Here is a 19,575-nt window from a genome sequence, read left to right as displayed (position 1 = left end):
TTTAACAAAACATAATTAAATGATTTTGTTTTTTTTTAAAAAGCGTTTTGCATTTAAAATGCAGATAAAATACAGGCCCGTATAATCAGTTTTGGATTCCCTGCGTTGTGTTTTGCTTATGACCTGGAAACTCTGGGATCAGACCTTTCAGCTTAGCCCGGAGGAGCAGCTCCACAGACACGTCTCTCAGCCAGTCTGCTGAGCTGTGATTGATCAGCTTATCTGCTGCTCACGTGAATCCTGCGTCACACTCTTCCCACAGAGACACACACAGGTTTCAATATCCTGAACGGTGTGATGTTTACTGGGTCAACATATAGTGCATGAAAGCGTGTGTGCATGGGTCTATGTGTGTGTTAAAAGCTTATAAACTGGTGTTCATAATCACATTTGTTAACGCTAAGTCAATCAGAGATGCTGGTCAGCCATTTGCTGATAACAGAGAGAAAACCAATAAATGTCTGCACTGCTGAGGAGGAAGTGTGTCCGTGCTTCCTGAGTCTTTTTAATTCACTTTATTGTCTGTTCCATTATCTCTAATGCCACATGACATTTCCAACCATGCCCAGCTCCATGGAGCTCATGGAGAGCTTCCAGGAGCTTTTAGTAGTTACAGAGAAACACGTAGAAACACACAAATAAATCTGCAATGTGATAACACATCCAAGCTCACACAGCCTGCAATTGCAGTGAGAACATAATTACAATGGGTGTATTCAGATGGTGGTGTGTGCTCACTTGTGTGTGTGTGCGCTTTGAACATAATTATCACGTTTAAGGTTGACACATGGGTGATTAGATTGTGAGCTAGTGTATGTTCATTTATGGGTTTGAGTGTGACTTTGTATACATGTTGTGTTTCTTTAATAGGCTTGTGGGGGGTTTTATGAGTTTGCATAGCTGTGTTTTCCATAGACTGTATGCAAAAGATGGAAATACCCATCATGACAGCTCACACTTTTTTTGGAAACCTCAGTATTAACATTTTGCTCAGTGCCAGAAGAGCCGGAAGTGATAATATTTAAGACAGTGAAGTGCTAAGTTACCACCTAATGTTAGCAAGGTTGTTTAGCAAGCTGATTTTATAAACTATACAAGTGCAACTCAGAGTTTTTTTTTCACCTATGTGCAAAAAAAGAAATAAAAAAACTAAGTCAGAGAACTACATAACAAAACAGCACATCATACATGATGAGAAGTGCGATGGTCGTTGCAGATAGACAAATACAGCCCTTTAAAATGTACCGGTTTTCTTTTTCCTGTTGGGAATGGAGGGGGAGGGGCTATAGCATAATTCAGGCTCAGCAGACATCGTCAGAAGCTGTTTTGCTAGTTACTAGATTGTTATCGATGTCAACGGACTTTAGTATTGCAAAAAAACGTATTGTCTGTTGATCCAAGGACACTAGACCTGTTGCTTGCAAGATGTTCTTTTTTTCTACATGAACAAAATGCTAATAAAAAGATCTATTTAAAAAAAGTTCCAGAGAAATCAGAGAATTTTTGTCACTCGTTCTGTTTATAGACAGAAAAGTATTTAAATCCAATTTTTCCAAGCTCAGTGTAAACGAGAGGTATAGCTACCATTAAAAAACTCCTGCGACCTGACAGTGTTTCAGATCTGTGTTTAAAATCAATCCAGAAGAGGAGGGATTCTCTGTCTGTCGGTCAAGGCAGCCTGAACACATTTTAATTGGCTGTGTTTAAAAGAAATTCACCCTTCAGTTATTATGAAGGAAGAATCTAGTCTTAGAGCCCAAAAAGGCCGTAAACATGTTTGTTTCCGCATCGATCACGGGAGTCACGGGGAATTAACTCGTTTTTAGAGGCCTCAAGTGGCCACTAGAGGAACTTCACGTGTAATCACTTCCATGCTGGTTTCATTTCTCAACCCTCCAGTTTGCCATTTAGTATCTTTGTGTTGGATTTTATTGGGCGGAAAACTGTTTACCTGTGTGTTGGTATATACTGCAGTTACATTTCTACTCTGCGTGTTTGTGTGCATGCGTAATTATCATTTTTCATTTATAGTGTGTGTGTGTGTTGTTGTTTTACAAGACTGAACATGTGAATGCATGCTTTTTCATATCTGATGTTTAAGTATGAGTGTGTGTGTGTTTGTATATGTCTTTAGACAATAGGAAAAATGTACTTGTTTATGTGTGCCTGTGTGTAGTCTGAATGCATACGTGTTTCAGTGCGTATTTGTACCTGCATTACAGCAAAAAAACATCTTTTGAGTGTGTGTGCGTGTGTGTGCCCGCGCGCAATCACATGTGTCTCGATGTGAATCCATTTAGCAGTTCATGCTCAGCTGCGCGTGTGTTTCTGTGTGTGTGTACATAAGTGCCAGAGTCACAGAGTGGGTCGCTGTTTGCCTCGCTCATAGTGAGCATCGCCATGGCAACGGCACTAGCAGCGCAGTGTGAAGTGGAGGAAGAGCTTGCGATGCTCAGCGTGATGGAGAGCGATAGAGAGACTGGTTTCACAAGGACACACGATTGGCCGGGCTGGATGATGATGTCATGGATTTAATTGGTGGCTTAACTCATCCAGATGTGTCCTGTTTAACCTCTCAATTATGGTTGCTTAACACATACAGAAAAACATTTGATTTCATTAATGTGCGTGTGTGTGTCTGTCTGTGGGTTTAAATGTAATTAGCACAGATAGATACTCGGTTCAGATTATCTAAGGAGTTAATGATCAGATCGAAACCCAGGAAGAGCAAAGCAGAGTCACAGAGACAGGGAGGGGGGGGCAGAAGGAGGGAGGGAGGAAGAGAGGTGTGTGTCATACTGAGCATGCTCTTTGTACTAACTTCCTGCTCTCTTCTTCCTGACAGAAAAAGAGCGTTCAGAGAAGCCGGTGCTCAACAAGAAGCAGAGGAGGGTGAACGGAGGAGACGCTCTGAATACAGCTCAAGAGAATCGGATGAAAACGGAGGAATTATTTCAACATTTGGACTGAGTCAGGCTCCGTGGATTCTTCTCTTATCTTTTTTTTACCCTGTCTGTTTTTGTTGGAGAGCGATTCATTGAAACTGACATTAATCTTTTGAGTCACACTAAAGTCGGACCTTAACATCTGCCTAAAAGATGAAAGGCTGGGGGCTTTTTTCTCTTCGCGAGTGCTTTGACTGCCAAGTTTGAAAAGTACTGTGGGAATCTAAGTGGATTTTTTTTCACTTTTCATATTCTGTTGTGGTTATCTGTTATCTCAGTCTCTGTTTTGCTGATAAGGTTTTGTTTCCAATCAAACAAAAAAGAGGAGGGGGACTGTTTCTCAAGTTTCTCAGCCTCAAACCTGAGTAGCATTTGCATTCCAGTTTGGCTTCACAAGTGGACAATCCTCCCTTGTGTGTCTGATAGAGTGTGTGTTTGAGTAGTTCAGAGTCCCTCGGTACAAGGGGACAATAACCGACCCTGTCTGTCTCTTCTGGGAAAAATGGGATCAGAAAAGGACTCAGAGTCACCTCACTCCTCGGTGAGTGGCGTTCCCAACCCTAAGTGCCGTGCGCCGGGCAAGCGCCAAGGCCGCATCTCCTTTCACAGCCTCTTCCACGGTAAACGGAGCTCTCGGGGAACCAGGGCCCCCAAAGGAGGAGCAGCCACCCCTTTATCTCATCATCACCAACATCACCACACGCAACAACAGCTGCATCCTTCCGCCTTGAGTTCTGCAGCTGCTGCAGCTGCTGCTAACCCCACCACAACCACCACCGCCACAACCGCCACGACCCCCCAGGATGCAGCCTCCGGCACCCCCTCAAAGCCACTCTCCTCCAGCCAGCCGTCTCTGGGTGGAGGCGCTTCCTCCGGGGAGACCAATCTCCTGGAGTGTCCCCTGTGCCTGGTGCGTCAGCCCGCTGACCAGCTCCCCGAGCTGCTGGGCTGCAGCCACCGATCCTGCCTCTGCTGCCTGCGCCAGTACCTCCGCATTGAAATCACAGAGAGCCGAGTCCAGCTCAGCTGCCCCGAGTGTGCCGAGAGGCTGGCCCCGCGGCAGGTGGCCGACATCTTGGATGATGCGGCCCTGATGGAGAAGTATGAGGAATTCCTACTGAGGAGGTGCCTCGCTTCTGATCCGGATTGCCGATGGTGCCCGGCGCCCGACTGCGGGTAAGAGACTGCAGATTATGTTTTCAGTCCTGTCTCACTGATAAAATCTGCATTTTTGCTCCGATGCTGCTGCTTGGTTCCACTTGTGGGTGCTTTTGTTTGACCGTTCGTGTGATATTATCACCAGTTTCCTGCCTCTTTCACTTCATGACCTATATGTTCTTGTAGTAGACAGAAAAAATATCAGAAAATTGGTGGCATAGTAAAGTGGCCTATTTTCTCTCTTGAATAAGCAAAAACCAAAAATATTTTTACAGTCATAAAGAAGCAGGGATCTTTAAACTGGGAATCAAAAACCAACAAATTAACAACCACAGTTTTCACTTATTAGTAAGTGGTTACCATTAATGCTCTGTCCCTCAACTAATTGCTCAGTCATGGTATTTTTTCAGCTATATGTCATTGTGGGTCACTGTGCCATCCTTTATAGTAAAATGCATCACGTTCTCCTGCCAGGCAGTCAAATACTACTGTCCTACAGATATGCATGACTTGTTTTTTGCTGTCACTGTCTGCAGCCCACATATAACGGTCCCTTTTGACAGAATAAAGTCCACATTGTAAAACCGGAGGAGTGGCAATAACATAACACCCAACTTTATCAACCCAGAGACCACAATTTGCATCTAGTTTGGGACTTTTTTCCACTTTGCACACAAGTATCGTTTGTACTCGCTGTACTGTTATGTTTAGGCACTAAAATCTACTTGGTTAGGATGAGAAGAAACTGAGTTTTGGGTTCAAATGGACTTCTTAACAACATAATAGTGTTTTTAATGTTAGGAAATGGGAGTATGAGATGTAAAGCACTACTTTGATAACCCGGAGTGTGGCAGCACAGATGGCAAAGGATACCATGTGTATATCTCTGATACCAGTGGAAAGAAAAATGGGTTGGAAAACCAACATTTATAGCACTGAATGAATGAATGAATGACTCTTGTAATGGTTAGACTGAGCATTTACAGTAAGGTGAAATTCCGGCTTCAGTTTCAGCTTTGTTTCCGTCTTCCTGTTTATGTAATATTATCAAGTTATCTGATTGGGGATTAAGGCGATTATACAAAAAAAGCTTTAGAGCCCTGGTCCGTTTGTGGTAAGGTCTGTCCGGCCTTTGGGGGAATTCACATTGCGTAATTTATAAAAAACAAACAAAGTCAGAGTGAGAAAGAGAAACTAGACTACGAGGCTATGAGTGAGACTCAAAGTGAAAATGTAGTGAAGCCAGAGGCACTTCAGTTTACTGGTGAAGGTGCTTGAGTAATGCCAGAAGTCATTTTATATCTCAAAGAGAATAAATTGAAGATCAGTTTCTCCAAAGCTGGAAGCATAAAGAAACTTAGGGAGTTTCAAGTTAACGTCTGGTTTTGAATGAAGAAGTCATCAGATAAGCATACATAAATATTAGTATGGTACTATTTCCAACGAAAGGATTTCTGCTATAATTACCGGACCAACAGCTGACGTGCGAGATTGCCCAGTCGGTTACTGTTAAACGTTATTTGCTCACTCTTTCTTCTGCAATTTCAGATAAAGGGTGTTACTTCAGATTTCACGTCAGTTTTCTGTCTGGGTTAAACTAAACAGGAACTGCTTTGAGCCGACCAGTTTGAGAAAGAAGGAAAGACGCAGAGCGAGGGATCAAATTTCAAAGTAGAGGAGAAGCTGTAAGTGGGTCAGAGGCCTGAGAGGTGGCCCTGTGGTCAGAGGAGGGGAGCGTCAGATGGGTTTAGAGGTAGCGCCGCTGCTCTGGTTAGGTTTCTGGAACAAATGAGAGGCGTTTGTTTCATCATAGAAAGCAGGAGTGATTCATTGTGTTTGTGTTTGTGTGCGTGAGTGCGTGTCTGTGTGTGTGGGAAGACAGAACGCAGATTTTCAGTGATATTCTTCTGCTTTGGTTTTGTACAGTAACACAGGTATTGTTACAGAGGAAAGCCAAAGCTATATAAAACTCTGATTATATGGGCCTTTATGTGCATTTGTTTCTCTTTGGTTTTTGTTTATTAGTTACTGTTTTTTGTCCCAATAAATGAAGATTTGGCACAATCTAAAAACAAAATGCAGTATTTTCAGTCTTGTATTCATTTCAGTAGCTTTAGAAAGTCTGTGGGCTGTGAAAGTACAGCCGTGCATGGGAGTCATGAGTCATTTATATAAAATGAGTTTATTCTTTTGAAGGCAGAAATATTACATTTGTAACGATGAGGCATCTCGTGCTACGATTAATACTTTTTTAATGTCCTTTTTTAGTTTGCAAATGCACATAATCTCTGTGTTTACATGCATAAAGTTCAAGTATAGCATTGTTTCAAAGAGGTAAAATAATCAAGGATTAATGGCATATGTTTTAGAAAGTAGATTTTAAGCAGTTGCATGAACTTTCATCCAGACCTTGCAGCTTTTAGAGTAGTATGTGGTGGATTATATTAACAAGCACTTGTAGACCTATTATAAATATATATATATATTGTGCGTTCATCATGAAATCAGTCAGTTCACTGGCTGTTTCTTACATTTATATGTAATGTAATTGTATGTATTGCAAAGCTGGGATAACATTTATCTTTAAAATCCATCTTTGTGGCTTTTAAAAAAATGATTAACTCATTTTCACCCTTTCTCTTCTCATTGCGCTCTGTTTGCTTTAGTTTTACAGTCAGGAATGACCTCATGACCATTACACACTGATGTTATTTACTTTAGTAAATCTATAGTTCGTCTGTGCTGGTGCAGGAAGCAGATCCATGATTGCTGGCAGCCACACATTGTGCCTTTCAGCTCAGCATGATTTTACTTTTGCCCAGACAGGAAGTTATTAGAATATGAGATAAAAACCTGTGAGGACCATAAATGCAGAATAACACATTTTAACTCAAACTTAGGCAACTTTATAAAAGCTAAGAAAGCAGAAAACGTGTATGAATCACCCTCTGGTCATAATAAATATTCAAAGAAAGTTTTATCAGCCAAATGAAACACCGCTGCTTTGCGGGGAATTAATTGCTTTATAATTATATTGTGTCACAGCTCTGCTGTCACATCTTCACCACTTCAGGTTTTCAAAGCACCTTGTTTGCTCAACTCTGAGCCTAAATCCATGAGTGGGATGGTTTTTACTCTCAGTGGGGATGTAAATGAACCTCAACGGGCATTTTTTGATCGATATTGCAAATGTCTTTTTAAGTAGAGCTCTTTAATAAGTCTCCTGGCTCCCTCTGGGTCTGTTTGAAACATGCCTCTCCTGTTAGCTTAACCTGTTCAAACTGTGTCTCTGAAAGTAAAGGGGAGGCTGATGTCTCCTGTAGAAAACATCAGCCTGCATAGACCTGTTAGTATCTCTGGATGCAGACAGCTGTGACAGAACACTTTGGCCTGCCCTGGTGGAAAAAAGAACAGCAGGAGCTTATGGAGGTTGGGACAGACGTAATTTAGTCCAGTTTTCTGGTAAAAATAAACCAAAACCAAAGTGTGTGTGTGTGTATTACCAGTATCACTAAAGGAGAGGTCGACTGCTGGTGACCTACATATTTACAGGGACAGTCCGGTGTCTGACGGCAGCAGTGACTCAGCCTCTTCTTTACATCAGACAAGATCAAATTGTTATTCACCACAAACAAGCAGGGCTGGAGAGAGGGGAGAAAGCAGCGCACACACACACACACACACATGCAAACACACACCTGAGAGATAAAGGCAGTTTCAGACTGTTGCTCACTGGAGACGAGGCGTCAACCGAAAACGGTCAAAAAAAAGTGTGAAGCTCTTGAACGTAGCTGTTAATCGAGTGTTTATAACTGAGAATGGGCACCGTGTGTGTGTGAGAGTGTGTATGTCTTCAGGGAAAGTTATGTAAATGTGACCTGGTTTTTCTATCTTATCTTTTTCTCTATTGGACATTTTATCGGAGTTAACAGTCTAAGTGACAAGTGAACAAATAATCAGTGTGGATTGTGTAAATTATGCACCGTTACCCTCGTCAAAAGGGACAGTTGTTTGCAGCTAACACTTTCACAACCTCCCTCACCCCCCTGCAGGTGAGTAAAATGCCGGTAAATGTCACCATTGTGGTTAGAAGACCAACAAAGGAAAGAAAAAAAAATTAGCTTTCACTTTCGCTCTTCTCTTTGGCTAGAGGGGATTTTTCCGTTTTGTCTTTCTGAACAATACTTGCAAATGAAAATGCATCAGATGACAGCGTGTAACAGGAAGGAGTATCAGTAGACAAATTATAAGCCTACCCTGAATTTCTCCTCTCCTCTGAAGCTTTAATGGAGCACTGATTTAACATCTTTTAATATCTTCTGTCTCGCAGCTCTCATCAGTGACGCTTTTGGCTGCAGCAGGCAGATGTTTTAGACAAACTTTTCTCGTTAGCGCAGGGAAACAGTGGTATATTTAGCAGCTAAGGAGCCAGATGTTTACCTCGGGAGGAATGGCATATAAATATATGACTGTTTATAAGAGGATAATGCGTGAGTGTCGTGTGTGCAGCTTGCTCTGCTGCCCTAATGTGGGCAGACCAGTCTTTACTGCTTTCAGTCTGTTTGTGTGATGAGCTTCGCGATGAAGCCGGGAGTGTAAAAACACCAGATGATTACAGTGTTTTTAAGCCTATCGCACAATCTCATACGAATCTTGAAAGATGTTGTTGTCCTGAGGTGATGGAAAAGCTAAAAACCTCAAAATATCATAACACAGATAAGCATAATGTATCAGGGGAACTTTAATAATCCTCACAGGGAAATTGTTTTGTCACAGTTTTAACATTTTAACTTGAATTCTAGGTGTGCTTTTAGTCATCATTAGTGACTTAAAGGCTTATTTGGGAAATGTAGGAGTTTTGTGTGGGTGCCATCCACAGACCGTGTGAAAAGTGGTTGCAACGAGGAAGTGACTTAAACCTGCACAATAAGAACAAGAAATCATGCTGTGCTGAAGTCTCTTGAAAAATAACCCTACTTCTCACTCGATCTGTGACCTGTGTAAACACTTTTCTGATAGGTTTATGGTCTGAAGCCCTTATAGGCATGGTGCGATGTTAATTTAAAAAATGATGGTCCCATTTACAAAGCCGGGTACGCTTTCCTTTCTTAGGCGGATCCATGCTCCAGTGTCAGGTCCAGTTAATAAACTCCAAGATGGGGGTGACTATAATGCTGATGTTGAAGCTTTAAAATCAGTGGGTAATGTCATGGTGGCTACACGCGTCTGTTACACACAGTCTGTGGTTTTAAGTGAATCTTTTTTATTTTTAAATAACCGTCATATCACAGTGGGATACCTCTGACCCGCTCTTCTTATCCGGCCAATGAGGTCCCGACCCGTCTGATTGTCAGACCTCAGCATCCAGTGAGAACAGAGACTGTCCCTGGCTGTCAGTTGCCATGGTGACTATCGATGCGGCATAAAAGGAGCGTTGCCAAGGGTAACAGGAGTTGGGACTTAATTAAACCGATCAATACATAGTCGCCGGACTGAATTTTTGTGCCTTTGTCTCGGACTGAGACGTTACGAGCACTCTTGTTTTTCGTGTATCTGTGTGAGTCAGACTGATGAGCCATGACTTCACGCTGGTGTCGGTTTATCCCGGTTCCTGCTGTGCATGTGTCTGCGTGTGTGGTTAAGGGTTTCACTCCCAGGTGGTTCCCGTTGAAGCCGAACACTGACAGGAGTGTCTGAGCACGTTTCCTTTCAGCATGTCAGCACTCCTATGACTCCACCGCTTCTCCTCCCTCTCTTCCTCTGTTTCCGTCATGTGTTATTACAGATTTACATCTCAGCTCATGATCTTACATGCCCCCTTTAACCTATCTCACATCTCCTTTTTGTTTTACTTATTTTTGTCCCATTCTGTCTGTGGCTTCCCCCCAACCCCACCCAACCATTTTCCACCCTGGAAACATGAGTCCTGATTCGCTGACTGCGCTGGATCAGAATACACCAATAAAGAGACGGCGCTGGCGTGGCATCTGTCCCATAAATGAAATTGCACTTTGTGCCACAGCCTGTCCAGAGTTAGCCAGAAAAAGAGCAGTTTTGTAGGCTTGTTTGAGTCAAGGACAGGTTTAGACTTGTGCTGTATTTAGCAGTTAAAGCGCCAGATGTTTACCCGAGGACAAATTACTTGTAAAAAGAGGCGCTTTATAGGCTGTGCAGACACGCTCACTGTGTTCAAAAGCTTTAGAGATGCTCTGCCTTCTACTGTAGCGCCATCATAAGGTTAATATTTCTCATTTTAGGAAAAATCACAAGCCTCAAACTACTAAAAAAATCCGCACAACGCCTTTCTTTTGTAATCTAGTGCCAAAATGTCACTCCATGTGACATGTGTGACATCGATTTAAATTTAAATACCACCTAAACCCTGTTACTTTTACAGCAACTTCTTACTTGACAAGATTATTGTTATCATTAAAACTTAACTTATTGCATTAATGATTAACTTGTGAGGGTAGTTTATCATCCAGAGGTCATGTAACCTCTGTACATGTGCCTTTAATGTACTGATAGGTGAAAAAGTAACTTTCCACTGCAATTTTAGCCTGTTGCAATGGGTCTGTGGTGTGCTGGTTAATACACTTCCCTTACATGTGAAAGTTCCCTGGGAGGAGAGAATACTCCTGGTGCCGGACGCAAGCCTGGATAAATAGGAGCGTGCTGTCTGGAAGTGCCAAATTTAAACATGCGTCCATCTGCTGTGGTGACCCCTGCAAATAAGCGAGCAACCTTACTTCCTTCACTAATGTGAGCAAGTCTAAAGCTAGTTCAAGCAGTCAACTAAAGCGGCATAGCTTTGAACACACTCACTCTCCTCACATCAAATATCAAAACACACCTCTGGGCCGGCACAGCGGTTAACACTGTTGCATTACAGGAAGGCAATTCCTAGTTCAAACCCCAGGCCTTTCCTTGTGGAGTTTGCACATTCTTGCAGAGCCTATGTGGGTTTCCTCCTGGTACTTCCTCCCACAGTCCGAACACTTGCATGTTGATTTCAAACCGGCTGTGGGTGTGAGCTAGATGACGTATTTAAAGAGCTGTGCGAGTGTACGCTTAAAGCCTTTTGAATGGCCAGTGAGACTAGAAAAGCGCTGCAATGTAATTCAAGTACATAACATTACATCACACCCCTCCAATTTGGCAATCTTTCCCCCTGCCTGCATTGCTGCCTGCTGTTTAAACTCCACCACCGCCCCACCATCCACCTGTTGGTTCTACAGGAATCGTTTCCCAGTTTCATCACATTGCCTGGAAAAAAAAATATTTTCAAACTGGAATATTTTGTCCTTGTAAATACTTGCTAGCAGTAGCATTTAGGTGAAAGCAGGTCTTTGTTTCTGGACTGTTTGTCTTCCTGGAAACACGTCTCTGTGTATGACCACTGAGAATACACAGGCAAATTATAGTAGAAGTGGTAGGAAGGTTCCCAGTGGAGGACAAATGGGGGTTTTCATGTAGCAACTAGACTGAGTTATAAAAAATGTAAACAAATCGGTTTTGTTGTGAAAAAGCTTGTTCATTACTCATGTGATTCTCTGCTGTTTAGGAGACCTCGAACCAGAGTCCTGATGCTACTGAAAGAAATGCAAAATCAGCATGTCTGTGTTTTTATTTGCATCATTTAGATCCAAAGTTTATGCACTTGTTTAAACATTAAGCCAGTTAAGGGACCATCATGAAATCAATGTGGTAGTTTTTAAGATACCGCACTATTATTATAGATGAACTCTGGATAATCTATGTGGATAAATGTTTTGGAGCTGGAAGAATTGCCGACGTCTCGACAGATGCAGGCTGAAGTGTCTCTGCAGTTCTGCAGAAGTGCCACTTCTTGTCTGATCTTGTCCGGGGAAGCGAGCTGTTGTCGGCTCAGATATCCGCTAATTTATTCAGTCCTGAGAGCAGGCCTGTCACACCGCTTGCAGAGGTGGTAACGAGGGACACGCTGAAGTTGGCGTGTTGGAGGCATGCCAAAACAATTACAAGTTTGTCGCGCTATCGCTTCTTCCACGCTCTTCCTCTTCTCGATAGAGGGACGTAAAAGCACAGCTACCATGCGGAAAAGTGGCAGAACCTTTGTTTTTCTCAGGGAGGGAATTATTTTAAAATCCCTGCTCGCTTTTGTTTGCACTCCCCCAACATGTTTCTCTTCTCTGTGTGACAGTCTTTTATGACAGCCGTCCTTTGTGATTTCTCCTGTGACTGACGCTCGCTCCTATCTCAGTATCTCACTCTTCTTTCATTTCCGTCCTCATCATCTCCAACATGCCGTGCTTTAGCTATATTTAACATTATTTCCTTAAACGTGTGCTGCTTAACCGTCATTACATAAAAAGGGAAATGTTAAGTTAGAATAAATTGTTGAAGTGGTCTTGAATAACAATTCTCCAGGTTTTCTGAAAGTTTATCAAAGTATTTCTTTGCATATTGGCTACTTTTCCACTCATTTTCAGTCCAATCCTTGTACTTGACTGTTTTTAGAGGAATGTGTTATGTTTCTTAAGCTTCCTTAAAACTAATCTATGAATCATTCAAGCACAAAAAAGGCCCAAAACTCAACAAAAAGATAAATATGTTCTAATTTCCTTAGTTGAATCTATATAAAATGCCCCAAAAAACAGTTTGACAGGCATAAAATAGTATTTTTGGACCAATGAGGTGCTGTTGGCTGAAAAGTAGGCATATCTCAGCAGGGTGTGCAGTGTGTCCTTAAGAAAATTTGAGGAAACTAGACAAGTGGTGTAAAAAAGAAGAAGTAGCAGGTCTAAAAAAACCCTTTATCTACAGCTGATGAACAGTATCTGAAAAATCCAGCAAAGACCTGACACAGGATCTGAGTGATACATCTTGCTATTCAGTTAATATGATGCTGGGGGAGGTTAGCTGTTAGGAAGCCATTCTTAAGGAAAGGGAACGAACAGAGAGAAAAGGCTGAGGTGTGCCAAACTGCACAAGAACTGGGCTGAAAAATTTGCCTCATATACTGTATTTCCATTCATGTATTCACATTTTGATTCATCTCTGTACCATCTTTCCCATTTTTCTTAGCAAGATATAAAGAAATGAGGAGTGGTTTAAGTTTTCTGCACTGTGCTGTAGAAGTTAGGAGGTTTATTTCTACCTCAAATTCTGATCTTGATTAGCACAAAGTAACGGCTGGTTTCCCAATCTGACCGCCTTACTGCGAAACACATTTGTGTCATTACTCCAAAACAGCTGTATATTCCCAGTGAGCACTCTGCTGCTCTCTGTCTCTATTCTAACTATCGTACTTTGTGAAATCCGTATCGATTGACCTCATCCCATCTTTTTTCCCTTCTCTCTCAGTGATGTTAGTAAGTGATTGCTCTATTGATCAAATCTTCTATCTCCTCTCAGTCTACAGAGGGCTTTTAGGCTACATAATGTGTCCATTAGTCGCCGCTGCGAAATTGCAGCTCGGTTTTTCTGCCAACTTCAGTTTGAATATTTCAGAATAAAGGCAAAAGTTAAGCTCTTTTTGTTAAGAGATTAGATTTAAATTAGATCAATAAGATATAAAATCATCTTTGCAAAAATAAAATGCACCAATGACTCGCGTATCAAGACCTCGGACTGTATTGAAAAGCCTGATGGCGATTCTGTGACAGTTAAACCTGCACTGCTTTCAATGGCCAGCAGGGGGCGACTACTTGTGTTGCAAAAAGTATGATTCTTTAAGAAGGTGATCCGTCTACTCGCTCTTTTTATCCCCTTTCTACACGTTTATGACCTCAGTTGCTAATTAGGAGTATTCTTTATTAAAGCCTAATGGTTTCATTTAGTGTCAAACAGACTAACAGCTGCTCTCTTATGTATGCAGCGTCTCTCGGTCAGAGTCCCCGTTTTTGTTTGTCACATCAAGAAAGCGAGACAGAAAGAGCACAAACCGCATGTGACGTGTTACAATGGCCACATTTAGCACTTGTTACTGCTGACTGTAAATCACACTGTAATTCTTTTTTAGCAAAGTTTAGCAACAAGTTCTCTATTTTCACAGATAGCACAAAGAGATGTTGTGAGCAGTCTGCAAAAGTCGAAGCGTCATTGAGTAACATCCTGTACCCCAAATAAACCTCAATGTGTTGTTGTGAGCGACGGATAAAGAGCTAAAAGTGCATAGTATAAAACCCCGTGTGGATGTGTGTGCGAAGGGATAAGTGTGGCTTGCAGTATTAATGTTGTGTTTTTGCAGATTTTGTGCTCTGCAGGTTACGCATGGCTGTTCAGTTATAGGTGTGGATGGTATGTGGGGGAATTGCTCAGACTCAAACATATGGCCCAGCATTTTGGGACATTAATTCTCAGTGGGATCAACAGCACCAGCAACCCATTTAATCAGTTTGAGCTTCTTTACACCGCCTTGAGCGTTATTATTTTCCAATTAGGGCCTCAAAACTTTTCTGACTTTGTCATTTGACTCATTTGTTTGAACGTCCCTCCTCCGTCTGTTCCTCTCAGGTTCGCCGTCATCGCCTCGGGCTGTGCCAGCTGTCCCCGGCTGGTTTGTCGCAGAGAAGGCTGCGGCGCGGAGTTTTGCTACCACTGCAAACAGGCCTGGCACCCCAACCAGACCTGCGACTCGGCCCGCCAGCAGAGGGCGCAATCTCTGCACACCCACAGCAACCACTCGCCCAGCTACACGCAGGAGCAAGGACCCGGTGAGTACCTGAAGCCTCACAAACCAGTGTCAATCACAGACACAACACAGAGTCAAAGAGGGACTAACCCTCGCCGTGCAGATGTCTGCGCGCTTTGTGCAGGCAGATAAAATCTTCTCACCAGTGTTTCCATCCTGAAAATACTTTCACACCTCTGAGAACTTTCTGTCTCTGTCTGTCTCTATCACATCTCTTCTCAGTCTGTCAAAGCGCTGAGTCAAACTTGTCTCGCGTCAGTCGTACCAGGCTCTCAGTGTTCCCACCGCTGGAGGAAGTGTTCAGCGTTCAATCAAGCATGAGGCACTATTTATATCACAGTTTCTTCACTTGATAGTTTCAAGACTGCGGTGCTGTGCATCCTGTCAGCCTGCATTTGAAACAACACCAAAACATTTCTAAGTCTAAACTTTATTAGATCAAAGTTTTGGAGTAATTTCTCTTTTAAGACTCAGAAATGGTTCAGCTGCAAGTTGAAGTAACTTTTTTATCTTTAGTTTTTTTTATATTGTGGTCCAGTGATACTACAGTGTTGCCTAATAGTAACATTATATAAAAAGACACACCTGGCATCTGTTTCTCTAGAGGTTTAACTACGCAATTATTCATTAATTCAAGGAAAAGTCTCAGTTATTCTACATAATAAACAAAATAGCTGTAGCAAAGAAATCCTAAGAAGTTAAAATATACCGGCAGTTCATTTAATTCATAATTACTGTGAATATAAACAGAACATGTCTCCTTTTTATATTTAAATAACTAAATATTGTAGTAATAGTGTTCTCTGTTTCTTTTCCAGTTGTCACATTTCCTAAAACCGTCCAGTGGGACGATCTGTAGCCTTTGGCGAGCTTTTCCTGGCCCTCAGGCCGTATGTTTGAAACGTGTACCTATGCCACATGTGCAGCGTAACTCCTCTGCTGAACTGAATGTTCAGAGCAGCTTCTTCAGCCACATTTAGCTCGTAAAGCGTTGGAAGAATGGATATTACTTGCGTATTGTCAAAGAAAACTCACAAATCTCTGAAGCTGGTTCTAAAAGGGAACTAGAAATACTGAATGCTCGCTCATTTCCCAATTTTCTATTTTTAGACTCACTTCTGCTGTTCTGTTTTACATGGAATAAAGAAATATTCCAACGAACATGCTAATTAGTCAATTTGAAGTTTCGGTGCTAAGCTAACTCCTGTTGCTGCTGCTGGTTCATATTTAACTGGTTTTCCCTCCTCTCATCCAGCTCTTAGCAAGAATACTGTATATTTTGTCCCCTAACATACTTGTTGTAGTGATAATAGATACAATCATGAAAATCTCTACAGACAAACAACAGCCTTCGTGTGCAAACATTCTTACTTGCATGCGCGCCTTTAATCCTGTTTTGATTAAACATTTATTAGGGAAATCTCTCCAGCTGCCCTCATCTCTCTCTCTTTAATTCGCCACTTCCAGTTTTGCCTCTCTGTGCCAGCGCTTCAGAAGGACGGACAACAATCCAAGCACCCGAAACTGACTCATAAAAAAAAACTCCAGGCCTCTCCCTCTGTGTCAGCCTGTCTGTCTGCTGATACCTGCTGCTTAGTCAACGGGATTCAGACAAACACAGAGAGGAGGAGAAAAAGAAGATATGATATGGAGGGAAATATATAGAGATAAGATGAAGAGAGAGGAGGGGAAGAAAGAGAGGACGAAAGCGAGATACCAGAGGGAGTGAGCAGCAGAGTGATGTCAGCAGAATACAGAGCGCAGCAACAATAACAACTACTCCTACACGCACACATCAACCACATCTGCCAGAGTCACTTCAAGTTAAAATGCCAAAATGCCCTTTAAAGAGCAGAGAGCGTTCCCTGCAACCAGAATTCAAACTCACAGCGAATTGACTCAAAATGCATTAGAGGACAAAGTGCCGCAGCGAGCCTAATGATCCATTACTCTAATGAGGTTTAAGCTTATTGCCCTCAGGAAAAGACCCAAAGAGAGCACTTTTGGAGTTTTTCTGTTATTTAAGTTCTAATTCGATTTTTCTTTTTCATCAAGAAAAAAAAAAGTTGAAAGATGTTAGAAACTAATGTGGAAAAGTGAGACTTGTTTAGACTGGTTTGGAAACTCCAGGGTTATGTATTAGTTTGGACAGGCAGAAATGACGCAGACACCCACACGGGCTTCCTAGTTTGGCCGTATGATGAAATGAAGCCAGAATATTAAAGCCAAGCTCGAGTACCGTTTGTGATTTCATGCTATTGTGTGGGTGCTTCTGTCCTAATGCTCTGGCTTCCTTTGATGATGGTCAGTAATCCTAGTGAGACTTATTTGCTTGGAGATGACACAGGTCTGTGTTTTCCACCTTAAATTTCCGTGTTACGTTCAGTTTGTCCCGTTTGCTGTTTTCCTCCCAGGGTGTTTTCCACAACAACACACCAGCTCCACTTCCTGTTAAAAACTGCACCTGACATTGTGTTAAAACGATTTACTGGAATTTTTGTTTTAATACAGACACTACCCACACCGTGGGTGTAGTGTCATTTCCTCCAGAGACAATAATAAGTAAAAACAAAGATTAAGAGTTTCATATCATTATTGGAGAAACATATATTGTGTTTTATTGTTTTAATCCCTCTATGCCTGTAATAGCTGTAAAAGACCGGCGACTGGAGGACACTTTGATATGCAGGATGGGTGTCCAGCCAACTTATTTCTTAGCTGTTTAGTGGGATACGTGCTGGACGGGGCTTACACAGAGAGACACACAACCGCTAACACTTGCATCCACACCTGTGGTGCCACAGTTTCTTCCCTTAAAGGTTAACTGATGGTCGAAGTGCTAGAAAAGGCTGAAATGCTATCTGTGGTCGTTCTCTTTAAGCTCATCTTCTAATAAAAAAATGACATATTTCCTCTCGTAATAGACTGAATAAAAACACATTCTCACACTAAACAAAACGTCCCTGCACTTCTTAAGCTCATATTTCATCTTTTTGTCTCCAGCCGATGACATCAAGCCATGCCCCCGCTGTGGCGCCTACATCATCAAGATGAACGACGGGAGCTGCAATCACATGACCTGTGCCGTCTGCGGCTGCGAGTTCTGCTGGCTCTGCATGAAGGAGATCTCCGATCTGCACTACCTCAGGTACTCACACGTCTTGTTCGACTTTACAGACCTGCGTGTGATCCTTCAGATGTAGATACCTAACTCTGTGCATTCTCTTCCCTCTTGCCCTCCATCAGTCCATCTGGCTGCACCTTCTGGGGCAAGAAGCCGTGGAGCAGGAAGAAGAAGATTTTGTGGCAGTTGGGAACTCTGATCGGAGCTCCGGTTGGCATCACTCTCATCGCAGGCATCGCTGTTCCCGCCATGGTCATCGGCATCCCGGTTTACGTCGGCCGCAAGGTGAGAAACCTGCAGAAATATGAATGAGGTCACTATTCTTTAGATTTTTACTTTTCAGTGCTTGTTCAGCTTCACTATGAAGAAAGTTTTTACACAGAGCATTTAATGTGAATTAATATATATATTTATATCAGCAGTCTTACAGAACCTGATTTTCAAGTATCAATGATATTAAATAAACAATAAATGTCCCAGAATAAAAAGGCAACATGAAGAACATAGTGAGTCATTTCAAGGGCTGATGACAGCTGGGACAGATGAGTTTAAAGTCTGTTTGTTTTGCACGTTGGCAGCCAGACAGACGCAACTTGAACTCCTCAGACAGGGAGAGGCTAGGATCAGCCAAGACTGACTAAGTGCTAACCTTACACAGCTCAGGAGGGTTTGGGCACGAGTGGCTGGCATTTTTCACTGTTCAGACACATGGTTAATTAGTTATCTGAGAAAATAATTACAGAGTATTTAACGTGTATTCTAATTTTAGATACTTTTTTAAAAGTTACAAAATAAAATTAATTTCCTGTTTATGTCTCACTCAGTTTTGAAGTACTTCATAGACGAGTCGATAAAAGGAAATAGAGGCTCTCTAAATGGAAACTTCAACATGTTGTGAAACTGTTTATAATCTAAAGCTGCACTTTGTCTACAAAGTGGATTTTTAAGTGAAACGTCTCTCACGCCGAGCGGCACTTTTCTTTTTTTTTATTTGTAAGGTCTCGCCACTTGACGTTTATCACCCGTCCACACAGCTAAAGAAACCAGAAGCACAAAGCCACACAGATGTGGCGACACACTTAAACAGTTAGCAACACTTCTGCAGTCACTCTTTCACAATCCTGCTTCAGTGACGATCTGGAATGTACAGCGTTGCAGAACCAAAATCTTTTCTAAGTTTCAGCGCGATGTCAGAAGTTTTCTAGAAATGACAAAAAGTACTTTCAGATCCCGTCAGAATCACCAGATACTTTCCATTCACACTGACCTCCACACAGACCTCGGTCCTGTCCCCGTCTGATAGATGTAGTTAAACTTAGGCTGCTGTGTGAAAGCGTCATACGATGTAAAATAGAAACACTGAATTTCATTTCCTTCTGCTTCCTATTTAGTTCAAAGCTTTCCCTCTTATGTAGAAAAACTCTGTTTCTTTTGTTTTTTCTTTCTATTCTAAGAAAAATCCTCATTCTATATAAAAAAAAAGAAAACTGCTATTTTTAAAGCCTCTAAAGTCTCCTTTTGTTCCTGTAAATCACAGCTGTGTCATGTTTTTCACAGGTGGCTAAACTTTTCTATTGTCAGAGAAAAAAAATCATATTTACTAAGAGACAACAGCCCCTCATTTAGAGTGAAGTAAACTGACAGAGGGCGTTTGTCAGGAGATTTGTGATGCA

General features: G+C 42.0%; 1 protein-coding gene across 1 annotated transcript in view; it reads left to right on the top strand.

The window, feature by feature from the left end:
• Positions 1–19,575, top strand: part of rnf19b (ring finger protein 19B) — a 42,391-nt gene that overhangs the window by 16,751 nt on the left and 6,065 nt on the right. Inside the window, exons 2-5 of the mRNA XM_065470416.1 lie at positions 2,846–4,121; positions 14,601–14,800; positions 17,782–17,926; positions 18,025–18,187. Of these exons, the coding sequence (XP_065326488.1) occupies positions 3,448–4,121; positions 14,601–14,800; positions 17,782–17,926; positions 18,025–18,187 (1,182 nt within the window). The 5' untranslated portion in view covers positions 2,846–3,447. The remainder of the gene's footprint in view (positions 1–2,845; positions 4,122–14,600; positions 14,801–17,781; positions 17,927–18,024; positions 18,188–19,575) is intronic.

The sequence above is a fragment of the Pelmatolapia mariae genome, linkage group LG22, assembly GCF_036321145.2.
Source record: "Pelmatolapia mariae isolate MD_Pm_ZW linkage group LG22, Pm_UMD_F_2, whole genome shotgun sequence".
NCBI lineage: Eukaryota > Metazoa > Chordata > Actinopteri > Cichliformes > Cichlidae > Pelmatolapia > Pelmatolapia mariae.
Note: the sequence above shows the minus strand (reverse complement) of the source record. Positions and strands in the feature narration are given on the sequence as shown.